Below are 17,356 nucleotides of genomic sequence, written 5' to 3' on the forward strand. Positions count from 1 at the left end.
GACCCTTCTTTTTGAAATACCGAAAATCGGAATCGGGAGTGATGTTGCCTCCTGGCTTTTTATACTCCCTCGGAAAACATGGCAGTGCTGGCGGCACTCAGCACATGTAGCACTGAGGATGATTGGTGAGTCGGGGAAACGAACCAAGTTCTCCTTTTAATGCAAAAGCATTAACTGTCCCATGGAGCGTTCTGGCGTCATCAGTCTGAAGCGCGAAAACGGCAGATAGTTTCCTTCGGTTTTATTGGCTGGTGCGCGTCAACGGGGCTCCCATCGACCGCTGCGCTCGTCAGTTTCCGCGACCGCTCACCCCATGGCGCTGCGTGTCCATCAGCACAGAGCGTCCAAGGTGGAGAGCACACGCACCGACCGCCGACGAAAAAGGGAGCGGACGAGCGGCTTGCACGCTTTTGCATTCACAACTCATGAGAAATGCTTAGGTTATTTCTATCTTTTTTAAATGCCTGATATCTCAAAACTTTGAAAAGGAAATCGTTAAATGGTCAAAACAACAGGGTTTGGTGTCTCTGTACCGTAGTTTCAGTTGTGATTCCGTTGGGCCAGGCTTATATGCAGAACTGGCACGACGTGGCCCCTCATGTCACTCACAAAATTTCACTGCGCGTTCTCTTTGACCTCGTACCGTTTCAAAGAATTTGAGATTGCTGAAAGGGCCCTAAAAGAACTTCAAACTCGAAAGTGAAGCCTTGCCTGCGATAGGGGGCAGGCACGGAGGAGAGCGTGATCGCAGGACGTGGGCGAACACGACACTTCGGGTATGGACGGTTGAGAGGCGTGAGAGAAATGAGTTGCAGGACAGCCCAATCTTTGACGTCATTGCACTGGCGCGGATCGCGCATGAACTTCAAATTCTGCTTTCGGTAATTGTTTTCTTTACTTCACAAATACCGAGTTTTGTAGCCAATGTCCAGGCATCGTTTTCAATTGTTTCGGATAAAAAAAAAAAAAAAAAAAAGAAAGAAATATGACTGACCCGACAGTGCTTTTTTAACACGCAAAAAATAGACCCAGGACTTAGTTCTTCCTCAATAAACAGGCATAAACAGCCAAACAAACATTATAAATGCATTTGATTGTAGTGCACTATTCGCGTCTCCAGCTCGACGCTCGCCCTCCCGCGGCGGAAACGGGAAGCGCTCTAGTGAGGGTCCCCAGATTCTCCTGCTCAGCGGGCGCGGCGGAACTGCTCGCGATCCCGGCTCGCGAAATATCATTTCCCAATCAAATAACACTTTTCACTGTCCCAACGTAGTGCTACAGCCGGTATGGGATTGTACGTTACTGGATAGGTTTAGTATTGCGCATACAGAAGCAAACGCAAGCGTTGTGCGTTTGTGTTAGAGTTCCGTGCGACACGTTGTGCGTGCGCCTCATCGCCATGCGCCATCCAGGACCACAATTTCGGGCTCCACGCACGCGCAGTGTGGAACACGCAAAGCTAACACAAACACACAGCGCTTGCGTTCGCTCGTGTACATAATACAAACACTCACTACTGTTTCACCGGCTTCCAACACCAACGAAACGTGCTGCAGTGAGCAGACGGGCAAGCAGGTAGGCGTTCCTTCGAACTTGAAAGGCTGAGATTGGCAAAACGACCGAGCGTAAAAATTAAAGTAATTAAATGCTATGAAAAAATTGGTACATACAAAATATGTCTTTTTTTATCTCTGCATTTGGTTTGGAAGGATATTGGCGGCGTTCTGGGATGTTTTGCCGATCGCTAAAAGTCGCGACACTGATATCAAAACATACTTTACCCATAATGCAATTTTACATGAATTTCTTACATTAGCTAGAATTTTTTATTGATTTTATACTAGTTTTATTTTATTACTTGGTAATTAAAGTTGCTGCAATTGACAGCAGCGATGATATTTAGCACACATTTGATTGTCAGAATTGTTCGCGTGTTTCAAATTCGATCATAAGCAACAAATTATATTAGAACTTGAAAAATTACGTATTAAAATATCTGAATTTTAATAATATTATTATTATTACAAATCGCAGAAATTTATGCCCCCAATTAACGCTACGATCACAACAAATACGCAGTTTAGCCGTAATAGTATTTCCAGAATGGTATCAGTTTGTTTTCTATTTAGCGCATGAAAAACTCTGACATCGTTATCAAGATAGACAAACAGTCAAACATTGGATGGAATATAAAATCCTATGTGTGACCGCGTTGCTATAAAAAGAAACTCGCACATACTTCAGCTGTCTGACTCGGATTCCGTCTTTGGATTGTTGCAGTTAGAACAGCGTTTATTAATTTATACGGTTTGGGGACATATTCTAAAAATGTGAACTATATTATTAATCTGCTGGGAATAATGTTAAACCAATGAATCATATAAACACCCAAAATCCATTAAAAGGGCCCGCATTTACATATTTCCCACGACAATTATCTGAGCGAGAAAAGGCAGCGAGAACGTACAAATATCAGCATTAATTTCATCAACAACTACAAATAGCCTGGATCGAAATGTATGTCACAAAATAATGTTTCCGCGAACAACTTCTCTAACTAAATAATTACGATGAGAGACACAGCTTGAGTTATGAAAGAGTCCCAAAATTAAGACCTATGTCGAGAAATTAAATCCAAAATAGAGGTCAGTTTCGGTTTCGCTCCAGTATTAAAACGCGCATCCTTGCATTAATTTTACGTTAAACACCGTTCTTGTTTTCAGGGGAAACAGGTGACCTGCGCTCATAACACCCTAGCTTCCTCGTATTACCACAAATAATTTGTGTCGCTCAGTGAAGCCAGCACACTAGACAGGCTGAACAGCGGCACGCATCTCCGACCCTCACTATAACCGCCATCTTGGAAAATGAGTGGCGCCACCTATAGTTAGTTGGAGTCGCGAATAATATAAAAGGTCTAAAAATATTCTCACAGGCCTGCTGCAACGACTTGGCAGGGTAACGGGATACGAGTTACTAGTCCTGGTGTGAAGAAAATGCGTGAAGAAAGACTGTTGGTGCAGACTCCTCATACTTCGGGGAAATGTGACAGGGTGAGCACCCGCTGCAAACAGCATGGCGACCAGATCATTGCACTCGGTCCAACTGCGTTGCATGCGACTTGTGCGCACGCACGTAAAAGCCGAAGTTTACTTCGAGCACATTCGTAGAATGGCACTAGTCACTGACGAGGTGAGGACAGCAGGACCTCTATATGCGCTTCTTGCTATCCGCAGTGCTTGGGTGCACGTACATGCCCGAAGCCGACGAGACGCTTCTCATCGGCTTGATGGAGTTTGCACCAAAACACCAAAGCATTGTTGAAGCTAGAAAGTTTGTGCTGGGGGCAGGACGACGGAAACTTCTCCCCGCCATTCTCACTCTGCTGGTGACCACAAAGGGTCTCCTCCGCCAATGACAAGGCGCCCCCACCCCCCAGTCAAGGTTCAGCCTCGGAGCAGTCCCTTACGTGCTCGTGGAAGCTGTGACCACAGGATGTCTGCATCTGCTTGCTGCTTCCATCCAGGTCCTCGAGGCAGATGCTGCACTGGGAGTCCTTGCCGTTCCAGCGCATGGCCTCCAGACCATTGCCAGCGGGTCCGGTCGGAGCCCAGGAACGCTGAAATTGCCCTTGCTGGACATCCACTGTCGGCCTGGCACTCTCCCGTTTCATGTCCCTCAGCGTGCCAACGACCCTCGACATCCTGACAACGGACACCTTGGCAACCGTGCCAACAGCTTGGGTTAGTCTTGGGCGGGAGTCGCGTGCCGTTAAATAGAGCGTTGGAATGCACATTGTGCAAACACATCTACGGGGTCCATTTTACGAAATTGCGCACGATCGGGGCAGATATGCTACGGGAGGCATAGGCGGTAACCAATAAAGGTGGACAGAGGGGTCCTCAAAAAGTAGCCAACAGGAGCGATGATAATTAAAGAAGATGTGAAATTCTGTTTGGACTTCGGGCCAATAAATGTGGAAACCACATTATTAATTGGGGTTCTAACTTGTTAACCTCAAAGAATGCCTACCTCTCTCGATAGCAGCCGAGGAACTGCACCTAGTCTCTGCATCGATGCAATAAAGTGGTGCAGAGGCCTACAAACCTTGTAAACAACTCACACTAAAGAGCGTTTGGCAGATAAATATGCATCACTGGATAGCACTCATTTTCTAAAATAATGCTTAAACTGGACAAAAAAAAATTATAGGTATTGTAAAGGAAATTTGAAAGCTTGGGGTATTTTTAGGAATACCTGGGTTCCTAGTAGTGGATGAGGTGAAACAGCTTAGACCCTGTTTCAGACTGTCTAGGAAATTTTGCAATCTCAGATGACGCAATTTTAGCAGTTCCGGCATTTCGGAAAGCTTCACTGCGACGTCACAGAGCATTCATCAAAAAGAGCAGATGAAGGCTGCTTCAAGAAGTAAAAACACCAAAGGAACCGAATGAAATGCTGGCACACTTACTGAGGAAGCAGCATTGGAAGCGGCCGCTGAATTGCTTTCTATCACTTTTGAAGTGGCCTTGATGATCTGTGCAATGGTCATGCCCTTGAGGCCATTGCATTCCTTGTACACCTTCTGTAGGGCAGCTTTTATGTCCTCCCTACACGCATCAGCAAAGAAACACAACTCAAAAGGTTTAACCTCTCTGAGCGAGCACCATACCCAAGGGCAAATCTTAAGAGAAGGTAGGAATCAGGCATTTACCCCGAGTGATTCGGATACTTGGAAGAAAGCTTTGCAAACAGCTTCTCACTTCTTGCCACTGGAGTCTCGGCTGCAGCGCTTGCCTCCTAAAGAAAACATCGCCATATAAATAGATGCAGAAGAAATTAAAAGCCCCATATGCACGAGAAAATTTCCATGCAAAAATCTTCACTTTCTAAAGATATGTCCAACTACAGTAGAATCTCGATGATACGATCACGGTTCATCCGAATTTCTGGATGATACGAAGTTTCAAAATCCCCGGCCAAAGTCCCTTAAGACTAATGTGTTACGTTTCGGGATAGTCCGAATGCTTCATCAGGCCGCGGCAGATCATACGAACAATGATCGACAACGTCTACACATCCTTTAGGGCGGCATCACTCGGTTCCAAAAACCGTAACCGCCATTTTTCTTTTTGCCGTTATTTCTACATATGCGCCGCAATCACAATAACCGCGGCTGTGTTCCAAAACTCGAAAACATACCGCCATCCACCGTTGCTGCACTATCTGTATTGTCACGTGATTCAAATTCGGATTGCTGGAGTAACTCGCAATCACCTACTCCAGGGTTGCTGCTTTATTTTCATTGTCACGTGATAAACGTGTTTTAGCGACTCCCAGTCACTCGAGTGAACACTAGAAATGACATTTGGAATCGGCGTTGATGACATAAACGTCAACGAGCAAGCAGCCTTTGTTTTCGGCCGCACGTGCATGTCTGTTGAGCTTCGTGCGATTTTCATCAACAAACTTTCGGGAGGATATCCCTCATCCTGCCTCGTCTGTCCAGCGTGAGTTGCGACTTGAACATGTCTCGCAAAAAAAAAATCGCTGTCCTATAAAGAGAAGCTTGAAGTTCTGAGAAAAGTGGACAAGGACCCTAAAAGAAAGCGCAAGGATTTGGCGAAAGAGCTAGGCCTGGCACCTTCGACCCTTTGCACCATCGTGGGTCAACGAGAGCAAATAATGAAAAACGTCCAGCATTTCGGCGTCAATGCGAAACAAGCGAAGACAGCACAACACGAGAAGCTTGAAAAAGTACTGTTAACGTGGTTTAAGGAAGTGTTCGCGGCGGGCGTTAACATTGATGGAAAGGTGCTAAGAGAAAAAGCCGACGACATCGGGCTCTCGCTCGGCATTGAGAACTTCCATGCATCGGGCGGTTGAGTGCACCGTTTTAAAGCTAGACATGGCTTGGCGTATGAACGAGTCTGGGACGAAGGCAAGAAAGTGGATGAATCTGTCATCAATGACTTGATGACAAACACTCTCCCGTCGCTTATTGCGAGTTACGAAGCCTGTGATATATTCAACGCTGATGAGGCGGGCATCTTCATCAATGTACAATCAGAGAGGAGCCTTTGCTTCAAGGGCCAGACTTGTAAGAGCAGACAGAAGAGCAAGCAGAGTGACCATTCTTTTTTGTTGTACTGCCGACGGCATGGAAAAGATAAAACTTAACGTCATCGGTAGATTCGAGAAGCCGAGGTGTTTTAAAGGGGCGAGCCGTTTGCCCTGCATTTATAAGGTAAGCAAGAAGTCTTGGATAACGGGAGCTTTTTTTCAAGAATTTCTCAAAAACCTTGACAACAAAATGTCATGCCAGGGCAGGAAGATCCTACTGTTCCTCGACCAATGTGCCGCCCACCCGAAACAAGTTCGCCTAAAAAATGTTAGTGTGGTGTTTCTACCGGCTAACACAACAAGCCACCTCCAGCCACTAGACGCCGGCATAATTCGGAACGTAAAGTGCCATTTCAAGGGGCTTCTCGTGAGGCGTCTGCTTGCCAAGATCGAACGGCAAGACGAGGAGCTTTAAATAAGCCTGCTGGACGCTTTGCACTACATCTCCCTGTCCTGGGACCATGTTGCTGCGAGCACCACGGCAAACTACTTTCGCAAGCGTGGATTTGTAAACCCTGCAGCGGCTGCTCCTCCGGAGCCAGAAGAAAACTTGACAATTCAGGACTGGCACCTACTTTGTACCTAAGAATCTGCCGTCGATTTCATCACCGCGGATGACAACCTCGTGATTTGCGGATTACGAACTGTCGAGGAAATCAGTGACAAAGTGAAGGCACCCCAAGGGGAGGGTAGTAGCGGAGATGATGACGACGTAACTAACGATGAGCAACCGCTGACGACTGCTGAAACACTGCATGTCCTCGACGTGCTGCAGCGCATAGTGAGCTTTATCTACGTCAGCGACGACACATGCGCACGTTTTTACACATTCCAAAACTGTCTCCTGGGTGATATTGGAAGAAAAAAAAAAAAAAAAAAGACTCGGAAGAACCTTACTCACTTTTCTTGGGCCGGGAGTGTGACCAATAAACGGCAAGTAGCCCCCCTTTGCTTTCATGTACTTATGTGACTTGTTTTTCGTTGATACGAATTTCAGATTATACGAATATTGTCCGCGATCCCTCGAGATTCGTATCATCGAGATTCTACTGTATACTCTGTCTCACTAAAACTGTGCAGTACAGCCAAAGCTACAGGGGAATGTATCCCGACCTGTTCAAGAGGAGGGAAAAGAGGAACGGGGGAATCCCAGCCCTTCTCTTGAACAGGTTGGCATACGCTCTCTCGCCTGTAGCTTTTGCTGTACTGCACGGTTTTAATGAGACTGAGTATAGTGGCATGAGCAAGATCTTAGCATTGAAATCAACCAGACTACTATGCCAACAGTCTGGCAATGTCTCAACTCTTCCCTCCGCTAGCTCCGATTTATTCTGGCGGATTATATCATCCTAGAGCACAAGTAAGACGGTGCTGACATGCACAGGCTTTGAAAACAGCGAGGTATGAAAATGTCACACTGCAGAGAGCCCAAGACCATTTAGAACACAGTATCTCACACAGAGCTGGTGCAACTTACCGCCCTGTCAAATCGGCTCGCCGACTGCGTGCCAGCAGTTACGGCTGGAAAGCCCTCCGAGCCAGGACTAGAACCCCTCGAAGAACCAACGGATGAGTGGGAGCCGCTCATGCCTGCAAACAAAGGGTTGCATCAAAGTATGTCCAAAGAAATAAGCTCATAACATAGAAACATGGGGATAAGTGCACACCCCAAAAACATTAAGAAAAATATTCGCCCAGTTTCATATAAAATATTTACCGCATTAACTCGCACGATTGACGCACTCGCGTAATGAACACACCCCCACAACGGTCTTTAATATTTTAATTATTTTCCCCCCACGTAATGAATGCATCCCCATTTTCTGGCTTCACGAGTTTTGAACTGCATTCGACTCAGCCAGCCACCAAGTCGTGTAGGCCACCAGAAGCTAGGTCAAGCCAAGCATGGCAGCATAGGTGAGCATTATGGCTGCACGTGGGAAGTTGTGGAAGTGATCAACAGTGTAACCGAGCGGCACGCACAGCCAACAAAGCTGGGGTCAAGGGATTGCCAGGACCCCGGAGATGTTGAGTCCATCGGATGCACTGATGTCAACAAATGCGTCTTCGTCTGTTGTCCGTTTTCGGGTGCCGAGTGAGCTTTGTAGGGTGCATTTTCTTTGGGAAAAAGAATGCCGAAGGCACCCTCAAAAAGGTTAGTAATTTGAAGAGCATGGTTACTGTGGTGCTGACGTACCAAAGTAATGCCCCTATTAGATAGGCAACTGAACGACAGTTACAAAAAATGTGTAAATCCACAAAAGTTTACCTCGCATAATGAACGCACCCTCCCAAATATGCGTCAATATTTCGAGAAAACAAGTGTGTTCATTATGCAGTGTTGGGAAGTACTTTAAGTACATTGTACTTAAAGTACTACTTCAAGTAGGTTTAGGAAAACGGTGCTTTACTTGAAGTACATTCTGTGAGTATGTACTTGTACTTCACTTAAAGTATTTTTTTCTGGTATTTTCCAAGGAAAGTACAATTCCTGACTTCAAAGTACATTCCCAAAATTTGGTTTTGACAAATTTGTATCACGAAATGATACCTTGTCAACTCTCAAGAAATACTGGGAGGAATATTCTACTCGCACCAGAAATGTGAACAGACGACGCATTGCTCCGTTCGTTCTGGGTGCGACTTTCCCGTAGCCTTCTGAATTCTCGCTACTTCTCAGTCGGTCAGCGCAGGCAAGGAGGCTAAAAATATTAGGTGAGCAAAACTAATCATAACGTACCACCTGAGAGTGTGGTGCGGAAAAATTAAACTTTCAAGTCGAAGAAAAATACAACAGAGGAGAACGTCACAAGGCTTTGAGACATTCTCTTTTGTCTTTTCCTTCGACTTGAAAGTTCCTTAATTTTTTTGCACCCCAATCTCAGGTGTCACATCATGAATAATTATCCCCAGCTCGCTTGCACACTCACTGTTTTTTTCATTAGTGGACACTCCTCTATGAGAGGATTGCTTGCGGAAGCTACAAGGCTGGCGTCATGCTCTCTTCTAGTACTTTAACCCCCTTGGGTGCAACAAGCCAATGATAGCAGCACCAAATTCAGAAGAGGGACTTCTGATTTTAGCTCCACTCTTGAAAATAACTAGTCTGTGGCCACGACTTTATCAAATATTCGCCGCTTTATCAAATATTCGTCGATGATCGCTGCCGAAACTGCATTGCATTAACCGGTGTTAAGGTTCAACGCCGGCTGCTATAGGGCAATGGCAGAAATTTCGGTTGCGGTGGGACTCCAGCCGGCATCTAGTCCTCCAGCGAACTGTCGAAAAAGATGCCCTACGTCTGCACAAGGCCAGCAAACAACATCAAGTCGGATAGGTGGAACACGAAGAAAGTGCGAAGAACACTTTGGACTACCCTGCAAGGTCGTTCTAGAGCCAAAAATCTGTGTGCAACTTTCAAGGGCATTTTTGTCAGAATGGATTTTTTCACTGCCTGCTTGTCCCAGGGATAGCTCGGGAACTGCTCAATGATTTTTCATACTGTCTTTTTTATACTGTTCCTACGTAACTTTGCAAGGGCATAACAAAGCCCTTAAAAAAAAAAAAACTGAAAAATTTATAATAAAAAAATAGATGAATGCAAGTTTTATTGACTACATAATATTCAAAGTTGTGTTAAAATTTTTTAACACAGAAATAATAAAAAAAAAAGGGGCTCTGTTATGCCCTGAGGAACCTAATCAGGGGTTGCCATAACGAATTTTATACTTCTACTGCCTTTTTCAAATTCTCCAGGCCTGGGATAAAAAACGGATAAGGACGATTTTGTAACAAGAGAAATAATATACATACAGTTAAACCTCGATGTAACGAAGTCGGTAAAATTCGCAATTTACTTCGTTACATTGAAATTTCGCTAAATCGAAATTTGGCTTTAGCATGCAAAAAAAATTCCGAAACATTTTACGGGTATGAAAACTCACCGAAAATGACATTTATTTTGGGGCAAAGTAGTCCGCGAGTTTTGCTTGCGCCTTGTCCGACAGTAGCAGCAGCGTCATACGGCGTTCGAGCGCCCAGAGCGCTTGCACGGCATCTTGCTGCCCATGCGACGCCGTGTACCTCCTCAGTACGTCCATTGCGTCGAGCACTTCCCGAGTGCTCGTGATCTCAGCAGTTTCTTCAGGATGGCGTCCAAAACGTTTGCTTTCTCATCCAAAGAAAGAACTTTACGTTCCCTTATGGCAGCAAGCACGTGAGTGAACCGCCCGGTTGAAAAATAAAGCTGTTTAGTTTAGGCGGTGCCAATGTTTCCAACCTACACAGCACTCTTGCCCGCACAGTTTACTTGCCCTCTTGCGCCCACAGTGTGCTTGCGCCTTTGCTTTGCATCACGGTCATCACGATCACGGTCGTAAGACGATAATCGGTCTTCTCGGTCTTCTCCTAGATGGCACTGCCCGTGCGGTCGCGCCATCACGTCGCTCCCCCGCTGAAGTTGGCTCCCGCGCTACCCGCGGTACAGTGGACTATGATGATCAGTGAATGTCAGTGGTGATGCTGTTATGGCGTGTAAACTTTTTGCTCGGCATTTTCTGGCCAGCCCCGCGGAATCCGCTTTGCCGCATGCCTCGCCGGCGCTACCGGCGCCGTATCCTCGGGCAGCCTAGGAACGTTGGAAGGCCTGTCCCCGTGAAGTAACCTATCAAGCGCTCGCGTTTGCGCATAATTTTTTTTTTAACCACAATTTTTTTGCGAAGTTGTTTTTTAGAGTCTATTTATTTATTTTCTTCTATGGCAATGGCGCTTCGTTATATTGAAATAGCAGCAAAATAGACTTCGTTAAATAGAGACTAAAAATACATGGGGTCTATGGGCAAGAAATTATGAAAAATAAAATACTTCGTTAAATCGAGGATTTCATTACATTGAAGTTCGTTATATTGAGGTTCGACCGTACACAGTTCCATGAAACTTTGCAGTTACTCCTATGTCTGTGTTATGAACACACCAAGTAAATTTCATTATGATATCTATAGAAATAAGGAAGTTCTTTTTAATTCCCCATGTCCGAAATTTGGATTTCAGAAAAAACAATGCAGGAGATGTAGGCGGGATGCTACGATCCCTACAACACTACTTGTAAGGCGATATCTCAAATGGACGGCCGTATTTTTGGAAAAAGAGGTCGAGATTAAACCAGGCCAACAAGGCGCGTGACGTGAAGATACCTGATTTCCCCCTCTCTTGACTTCGCTCCCTCAAGGCCGCGAGGTGGAGAAGACGCGAGGCCGTTACCTCTCCTTCTCAGAGAAACATGGCGTGAACATTTCTGTCAAATGCGCCTCCTTTTGTTGAAAAATAAGGTCATCCGTTCGAGATATTGCTGTACGAGTGATATTTTGGTGTTTGTAGCATCCCGTTGCACGCTTTTGCCACTTGTTTTGGGGAATCCAGATTTCGGTTCAGCATCCCTTTAAGCACGTTGATCACAGTCATACTCAAAATGTCGACACCCCTGTTAGCTATCTGCTCGTCCAGTCCGCTCATTCGTCTTGCAAGGCATTGTGAAGACTGCAGTGCAACAATGCTGTGTTCCAAATCTCACCCAAATAAATCAGAGCTACTCCGGCAGGTTGCGTCATGTGACAACACAGAGAGAGCAACACTGGACATTGGTAGGTTTTCAAATGCCGTGGTACGAAATATTTACTCTGGAGTAAGATTGAGAAAATTTTGCAATACGGCCCCGTTTCAGGGGGCATGAAAGAAATGCTACCGCATTTAAAGGAGGCAAGTAAAACACTTAAGAGAGAAAATAGAGAAATTGGCGACTTGCCAATTTAATTTGCGGGCAAATTCTGAGCAGCCAACACTGCTTTAGGACACCAAAGCTCTGAAAACTAAGAGCTCCCCTCCTTGGCCACCAAGAAGATACAGTGCCTTAAGGGGGGACGCGGGTCCTAAAAATGCAAAAAATCGCAAAAAAGTTCTTTTTTCAAAAATCCCGTATTTGGGTGCCTTACATATCCAGGCACCTCTGTCCGAAATATTATAGCGTAATTCAAACTCAAAGTATAAAAAAAACTATAATTACGTCGCGCGGAACGCGCCCAAAATCTTCCCGAAAGAGGAAACCGACGTCGAAATGCGCGCCCTCCGCGCTCCGCCGGTGCGCGCCCGTTCGCGGCAATTTTGGTCTCGTTCGAAAGCTTGCTTCTTTGTCTACATATTTGGCGCCACTAAAAATGGCGTCCACCCGGGGAAAGCACAGAATACCGCGTTTCCCCGGAGAAAGAAACCGAGCTAGCGATTGGCTAAGGAGCACGGGCCGCAGCGAGCGCTGTCGCTATTGGCCGAAACGCATGCCTCCTCTCCTGAAATATGTCATTCTCCTCTCCCTCCTCTCCTTCCTCGCGGCGCGGAAGGAGCCAAGAGGTCCAGCAACGCAGTTGAGATCGTTGTTTGTCGTCTGCTAGCGGTTGCGTTTTGGCTTCAAGCACGTTATTTTTCGGCGTCCGCCTGCTTCGTTTAGCACGACGTCTTTAGGAGACATCGGTAGTGATCGCGATGCCTAGCGTGAAGCGCTCAACGCAGCGTGCGTACGGCAAGCGGAAGCGTCGGGCGTGGAACAAGACGACTTCGCTCGCATCGCCAGCCGCGTTGCTTGAGACGGACATGCGGCAAGTTCAGCTGCCAGCAGCTACATCGTCTTCCGTGATGCCCGCCCCTGATGTGAGCAATGAAGGAGACGACGGCTTCGGCCCTGGTCCGTCACGACTCGACTCGCATTTCTACACGGCAAGCGAAACTGCCCAACGTGCGGCGCGGGCTGATGAGTTGAAGAAGGATTTGGCCGCGAAGTCTGCCACGCAACGGAAGTTCGACCTCCTCAATGTCTCGGTCGAGGATGAAGAGACAGATTCCGGCACGCAGTTCGTGATCGTCGATTTGAACGTGCTGAACATGTTCTTCGCGAGCACCAAATGTGGGCAGTGCGGATTGGCCGCGCCTACGCTCGAGAAAGCCAAGGAGAAAGAGTACGGGCTGGCTGTGAAGTTGGTGCTGACGTGCCCGTCGTGCGGCTTCTGCGAGAAGCATTTTTCGTCGCCCAGAACTCAAGGGGAGGCACGGATTACGCCTTTTGAGCTCAACATGAGAGCTGTGAAAGGGATTCAGTCCATTGGAAAAGGGTCCACTGCGCTCTCCGACTTCTGCGCGGCCTTGAACGTTTCTCACAGAGGCCTTCACCATAAGACGTTCCAGCACCACTTGCCGACAGTGATGCAAGCCTGTGAGCTGTCAGCAGCAGCTTGTGAAGCAGGAAGTGTTGAAGCTGTGAGGACCCTCTATGCAGACTTTCTGAACCTTCCGAACAACATTGACGTCATGTATGATGGCACCTGGAAGACGCGGGGTCGCACGTCTCACATTGGTGTGGGCTGCATCGTGGAGCTATACACCGGCCTGGTGATCGACCACATCGTCCTCTGCAACCTCTGCTTGGGATGTTCACTTGGCCCAAAGCCCGAAGAGGAAAGCTACAGTGCGTGGTTGGCCGAGCACAAGCCAGACTGCAAAAAGAACATAGACTGCAAGTCGGGGCGAATGGAGGTGGAGGCAGCACTCATCATGTTCAGAAGGTCCTTTGAGAAGCATGGTCTGCGCTACACAACGGTCCTCTCTGACGGAGACAGTAGGACGCATCATGCTCTTACAGATGAAGCTGTCTACGGGTTCGTGGATATTGAAAAGAAGGACTGCCTCAACCATGTCCACAAGAGGATGGGATCAGCCTTGCGGACGTTTGTTGACAAAAAGAAGGCTCAAGGCGAGGTGCTCGGAGGAAAGGGCAGGCTGACACAAGACAGGATAAAAAAGATAACCAACTACTATGGTTATGCCCTTCGGAGCCACAGCCACGACGTACCTGCGATGCAGAAAGCTGTGCAAGCCACCCTTCGCCACATGTCGTCCACCGACGAGTCTCCCGACCACGACCTCTGCCCCGAGGGAGCCAGCTCATGGTGTTTTTACAACAGAGCAGTTGCCAACAACGAGCAACCCCGTGGCCACAAGAACGCCCTCCCAGGCTTTGTTCAAGAAGCACTGGAACCAGTGTTTGCCAGGCTTAGCAACAAGGACTTGCTCCAGCGGTGCAGTGATGGCAAGACGCAGAACCCGAGTGAAAGCCTGCACTCCGTCATCTGGGCACAGGTCTCGAAGAACACCCATGCATCACTGTACAGTGTACAGAGGGCTGTTGCTGAAGCTGTGAGCGTCTTCAACCAGGGAGTGAGGAAGACAAACGAGAGCGTAGCTAGCAGCCTGGGCTACGCGGCTGGCACTGCCCTCGTCAGGAGGAGCACCGAGAAGGACAGTCGGAGGCTGCACAAGGCTAACAAAGAGTTCTCTGATGCTGACAGCATGAAGAAGAGACTCTCCACAAGGCACAGGGCAGGCACAGACCAGGATTATAGTCCTGGGCTTCTCTGAGAGTCAGGCACGCCCATCGCCCATTCACAAGCTGGTGTTTTGAAGACGCCCCCTAAAAAAGCCCTTCTCAGGGCTAACCAATTGTTGCATATCGGGCTGTTTTTCCCTACCCGTGTCTCTCCCTTAGTATGAAATTCAAACCAAGGGCATTCCACCCATCTAAAGCTTCAATGTTGTTACTTTTGCATACCCGAACTTCAAAGTCTTTTTTCTCAGCTTTGTTTTTTTCAGCATATTCTCCGGCCAGGAAGGCTTTTTGATTCACTTGCGCTCAACCGATTTTCATAAACTTGGTACTATTTTTTTTGGAATGAATTGGACTGCAAGCTAAAGCTATTTTTATTATGATATTTTTTGGTACATAGAACTGGCGGTTCATTATTAGCCATTGTTATAGCCTCTATTGTATGTCTTCTGTTCACTTTAATTTTTTTACGTGATTGTATGGTGCTATAGAAATAAAAATAGCTTTAGCTTGTATGACATTTCTTTAGGAAGCAATTGATACCTTTTTTTCATTAAAATTTTAATAAGAAGGTCATTAAAAACTTTTCCTGAAATTAGCTAATTAATATTTTATTTTGTTAATAACTTTTCACAAAAACGAGATATCTGAAATCTGATAGCAGTTATGAAATCAGCACAATAAACTGCATGCATGTGCCAAAAATCGTTGAGATAGGCCAATAAACAAAAAAAAAGTTTTGAGAACCCACTTCCTCCCTTAATAGTGGAAGCTTGAACAAAGTGGGCGCTTCAGCGGTATCTTACAGTAGAGGGAAGCGGCAGGAGCAATCACCTGGGAAACGGCCGATGCCAGGAGGGGGCCCACTGGGTGGCTGGCAGGCCTCGGCAGTCCTGGCTGTGGCTCCGTTGGGAAAGTGGACTTTTGGAATGGACAACAGAGGGGCCGCGGGGGGCACCACTCCAGGAGGAGGCCGGTGCACGGGCAACCTCGGTCTGCACAACGCAGACAGAAGGAAGCCCACAATCACCAAAGAAAACCATCAAATTTAAAGGTAAGGCAACACAAGATTGTCACACACAAAAATAAACATGTAAGAAAATTATATGTGTAAAGTCTGAAATAGGCAGAAGGCAAACTGAAAGAGTGTTAATAAGACGATATAGGGTGGTTTTGCGTGACATGCTCCCGACTTGAAATCATGCTGGACGCCAGGATGGTGAAATTTTGCGCTACGTCGTTCTACGTGAGGAGACTGTGTTTTCCAGCTCGCTCAAGTTCTTTTAAGTCAATTAAGCGCATCTGTCGGGGTACAATCGAATCCTTCTAGAGCGAAGGTTTAACCCTTCATAGAGATTAATAAAAAAAAAGTGCGAACAGTCTAGACCAGTGGTCTTAAACTCATTTGAGAGTGGCCCAGCTAGCCCACACCAGAAAGGTCGAGGGCCAACTGAAAAAGAGGAGGGGGAGAGGTTGAAAGATTTTGAAGAGAAGAGACATGCTCTATGCTTTTCGTAAACTCAGTTTTCCCAGTGACATCTTTAGATTTGATTTCTTTATATGACTACTTTAGCCCTGACCTGATCTGATAACAAGAATTAAAATGACAACACCCCGCCAACGTCCTGGCATTTTAATGGAACAAGAGAGCAAGTACATTGTCATTCCCGTCGCTCAATTCATTCAGGAATTAACCAAGCTCAACATGCCTCTAAAAGAACAATCAGTTAATTTAACAGTTCTTGCTCTCCTGACACCTTTTATTACAACATTCTCAACAAATATGTCTTTGAATGGGGATATATTTTGGAGGCGAGAATCCCGAGATTGTAGCTTTATCTTTAGCAGTTGCCACTGCTGATCCAGAGTTAGCGCAGCCGAGATGCATCCTTCGGCAAATAGCTCATGCTTGCAGGCTACTTGCGGAACTGTTGTACATTACAAAAAGCTGAGAAGCAAAAAATAAGACGAAACAAGGGGCAAATGAACAGAGATAAGTATACACTATGTGAATACGTTAAAAGAGTGTCACAGTTGCCCGGGATCGTAGACAAAGGGTCGAAGTGCCCGCAGAGAGAAGAGACACAGCCTGGTGATGACTGAGGATGAATGGACGCGAGCGGCTATGATCTTCGGCGTTTATTTTGTGCAAGTGAGCAATATTGCCCGCCGAGCCTGGCGGGCCTACGAAGGTTAAACCGGGGGGGGGGGGGGTTACATGATTGTCACAAAGAGCAGAGCTTCTTTACGAGCAAAAATAAATCAACGAAATCAGATCACTATGGGGCATGCCATTCCTAGCACTCGAGACATGGGAACGGGGGCTCATAGCATGCGGGCAATATTCCTAGAGAGTCGCGGGTCGCGTGTTTGAGACCCCTGGTCTAGGTGAACCGATTCCTGAAATTTAAGCTCGCTCATGCGCTATCACAACCAATATCTCACTTCTGTTTGCTGACTTCACAAAAACTAACTTTTCGGGTGTTCCGTCTAGTTCGTTGTAGCAGGATCCAAGCATAGTTAACGGCATGAAAAAGCATCTTCTGGTACTTGTTTTTTTATGCACAGTCTTTATTTGGACCGCACACGAGCCGGCGCTCAGGGGTCGACCCATCAGCGGCCAAATGGTACCGGGGGCCCGATTTTGGTGGCAGATGAAAGTGAGAACTTTCTTGGCTGTTGATTGAACGCAGCATCACAGAATCCTGCTGTACAGCAGCAGGATTTTAGATTTGCAAAAAAGGAGCACGAGTTGTCGATCAGTTCCACCAAAAAAACAGCAATCACAATTTCAGCTTGCAACTGGTATCA

At 46.7% G+C, this 17,356-nt stretch overlaps 1 protein-coding gene across 3 annotated transcripts in view; it reads right to left on the reverse strand.

The window, feature by feature from the left end:
* Positions 1 to 17,356, reverse strand: part of LOC8036091 (E3 ubiquitin-protein ligase TTC3) — a 195,433-nt gene that overhangs the window by 6,178 nt on the left and 171,899 nt on the right. For 2 of the 3 annotated variants that reach the window (XM_040499934.1, XM_040499933.1), the window contains exons 38-42: positions 15,380 to 15,540; positions 7,601 to 7,713; positions 4,715 to 4,800; positions 4,472 to 4,610; positions 3,470 to 3,718 (exon numbers count right to left, since the gene is read on the reverse strand). In XM_040499934.1, coding sequence (XP_040355868.1) covers positions 3,470 to 3,718; positions 4,472 to 4,610; positions 4,715 to 4,800; positions 7,601 to 7,713; positions 15,380 to 15,540 — 748 coding nt within the window. The remainder of the gene's footprint in view (positions 1 to 3,469; positions 3,719 to 4,471; positions 4,611 to 4,714; positions 4,801 to 7,600; positions 7,714 to 15,379; positions 15,541 to 17,356) is intronic. The other variant, XM_029987983.4, reaches the window with a different exon arrangement.

This window comes from Ixodes scapularis, unplaced genomic scaffold (assembly GCF_016920785.2).
Source record: "Ixodes scapularis isolate PalLabHiFi unplaced genomic scaffold, ASM1692078v2 PGA_scaffold0__279_contigs__length_252992795, whole genome shotgun sequence".
In the NCBI taxonomy this organism is placed as follows: domain Eukaryota; kingdom Metazoa; phylum Arthropoda; class Arachnida; order Ixodida; family Ixodidae; genus Ixodes; species Ixodes scapularis.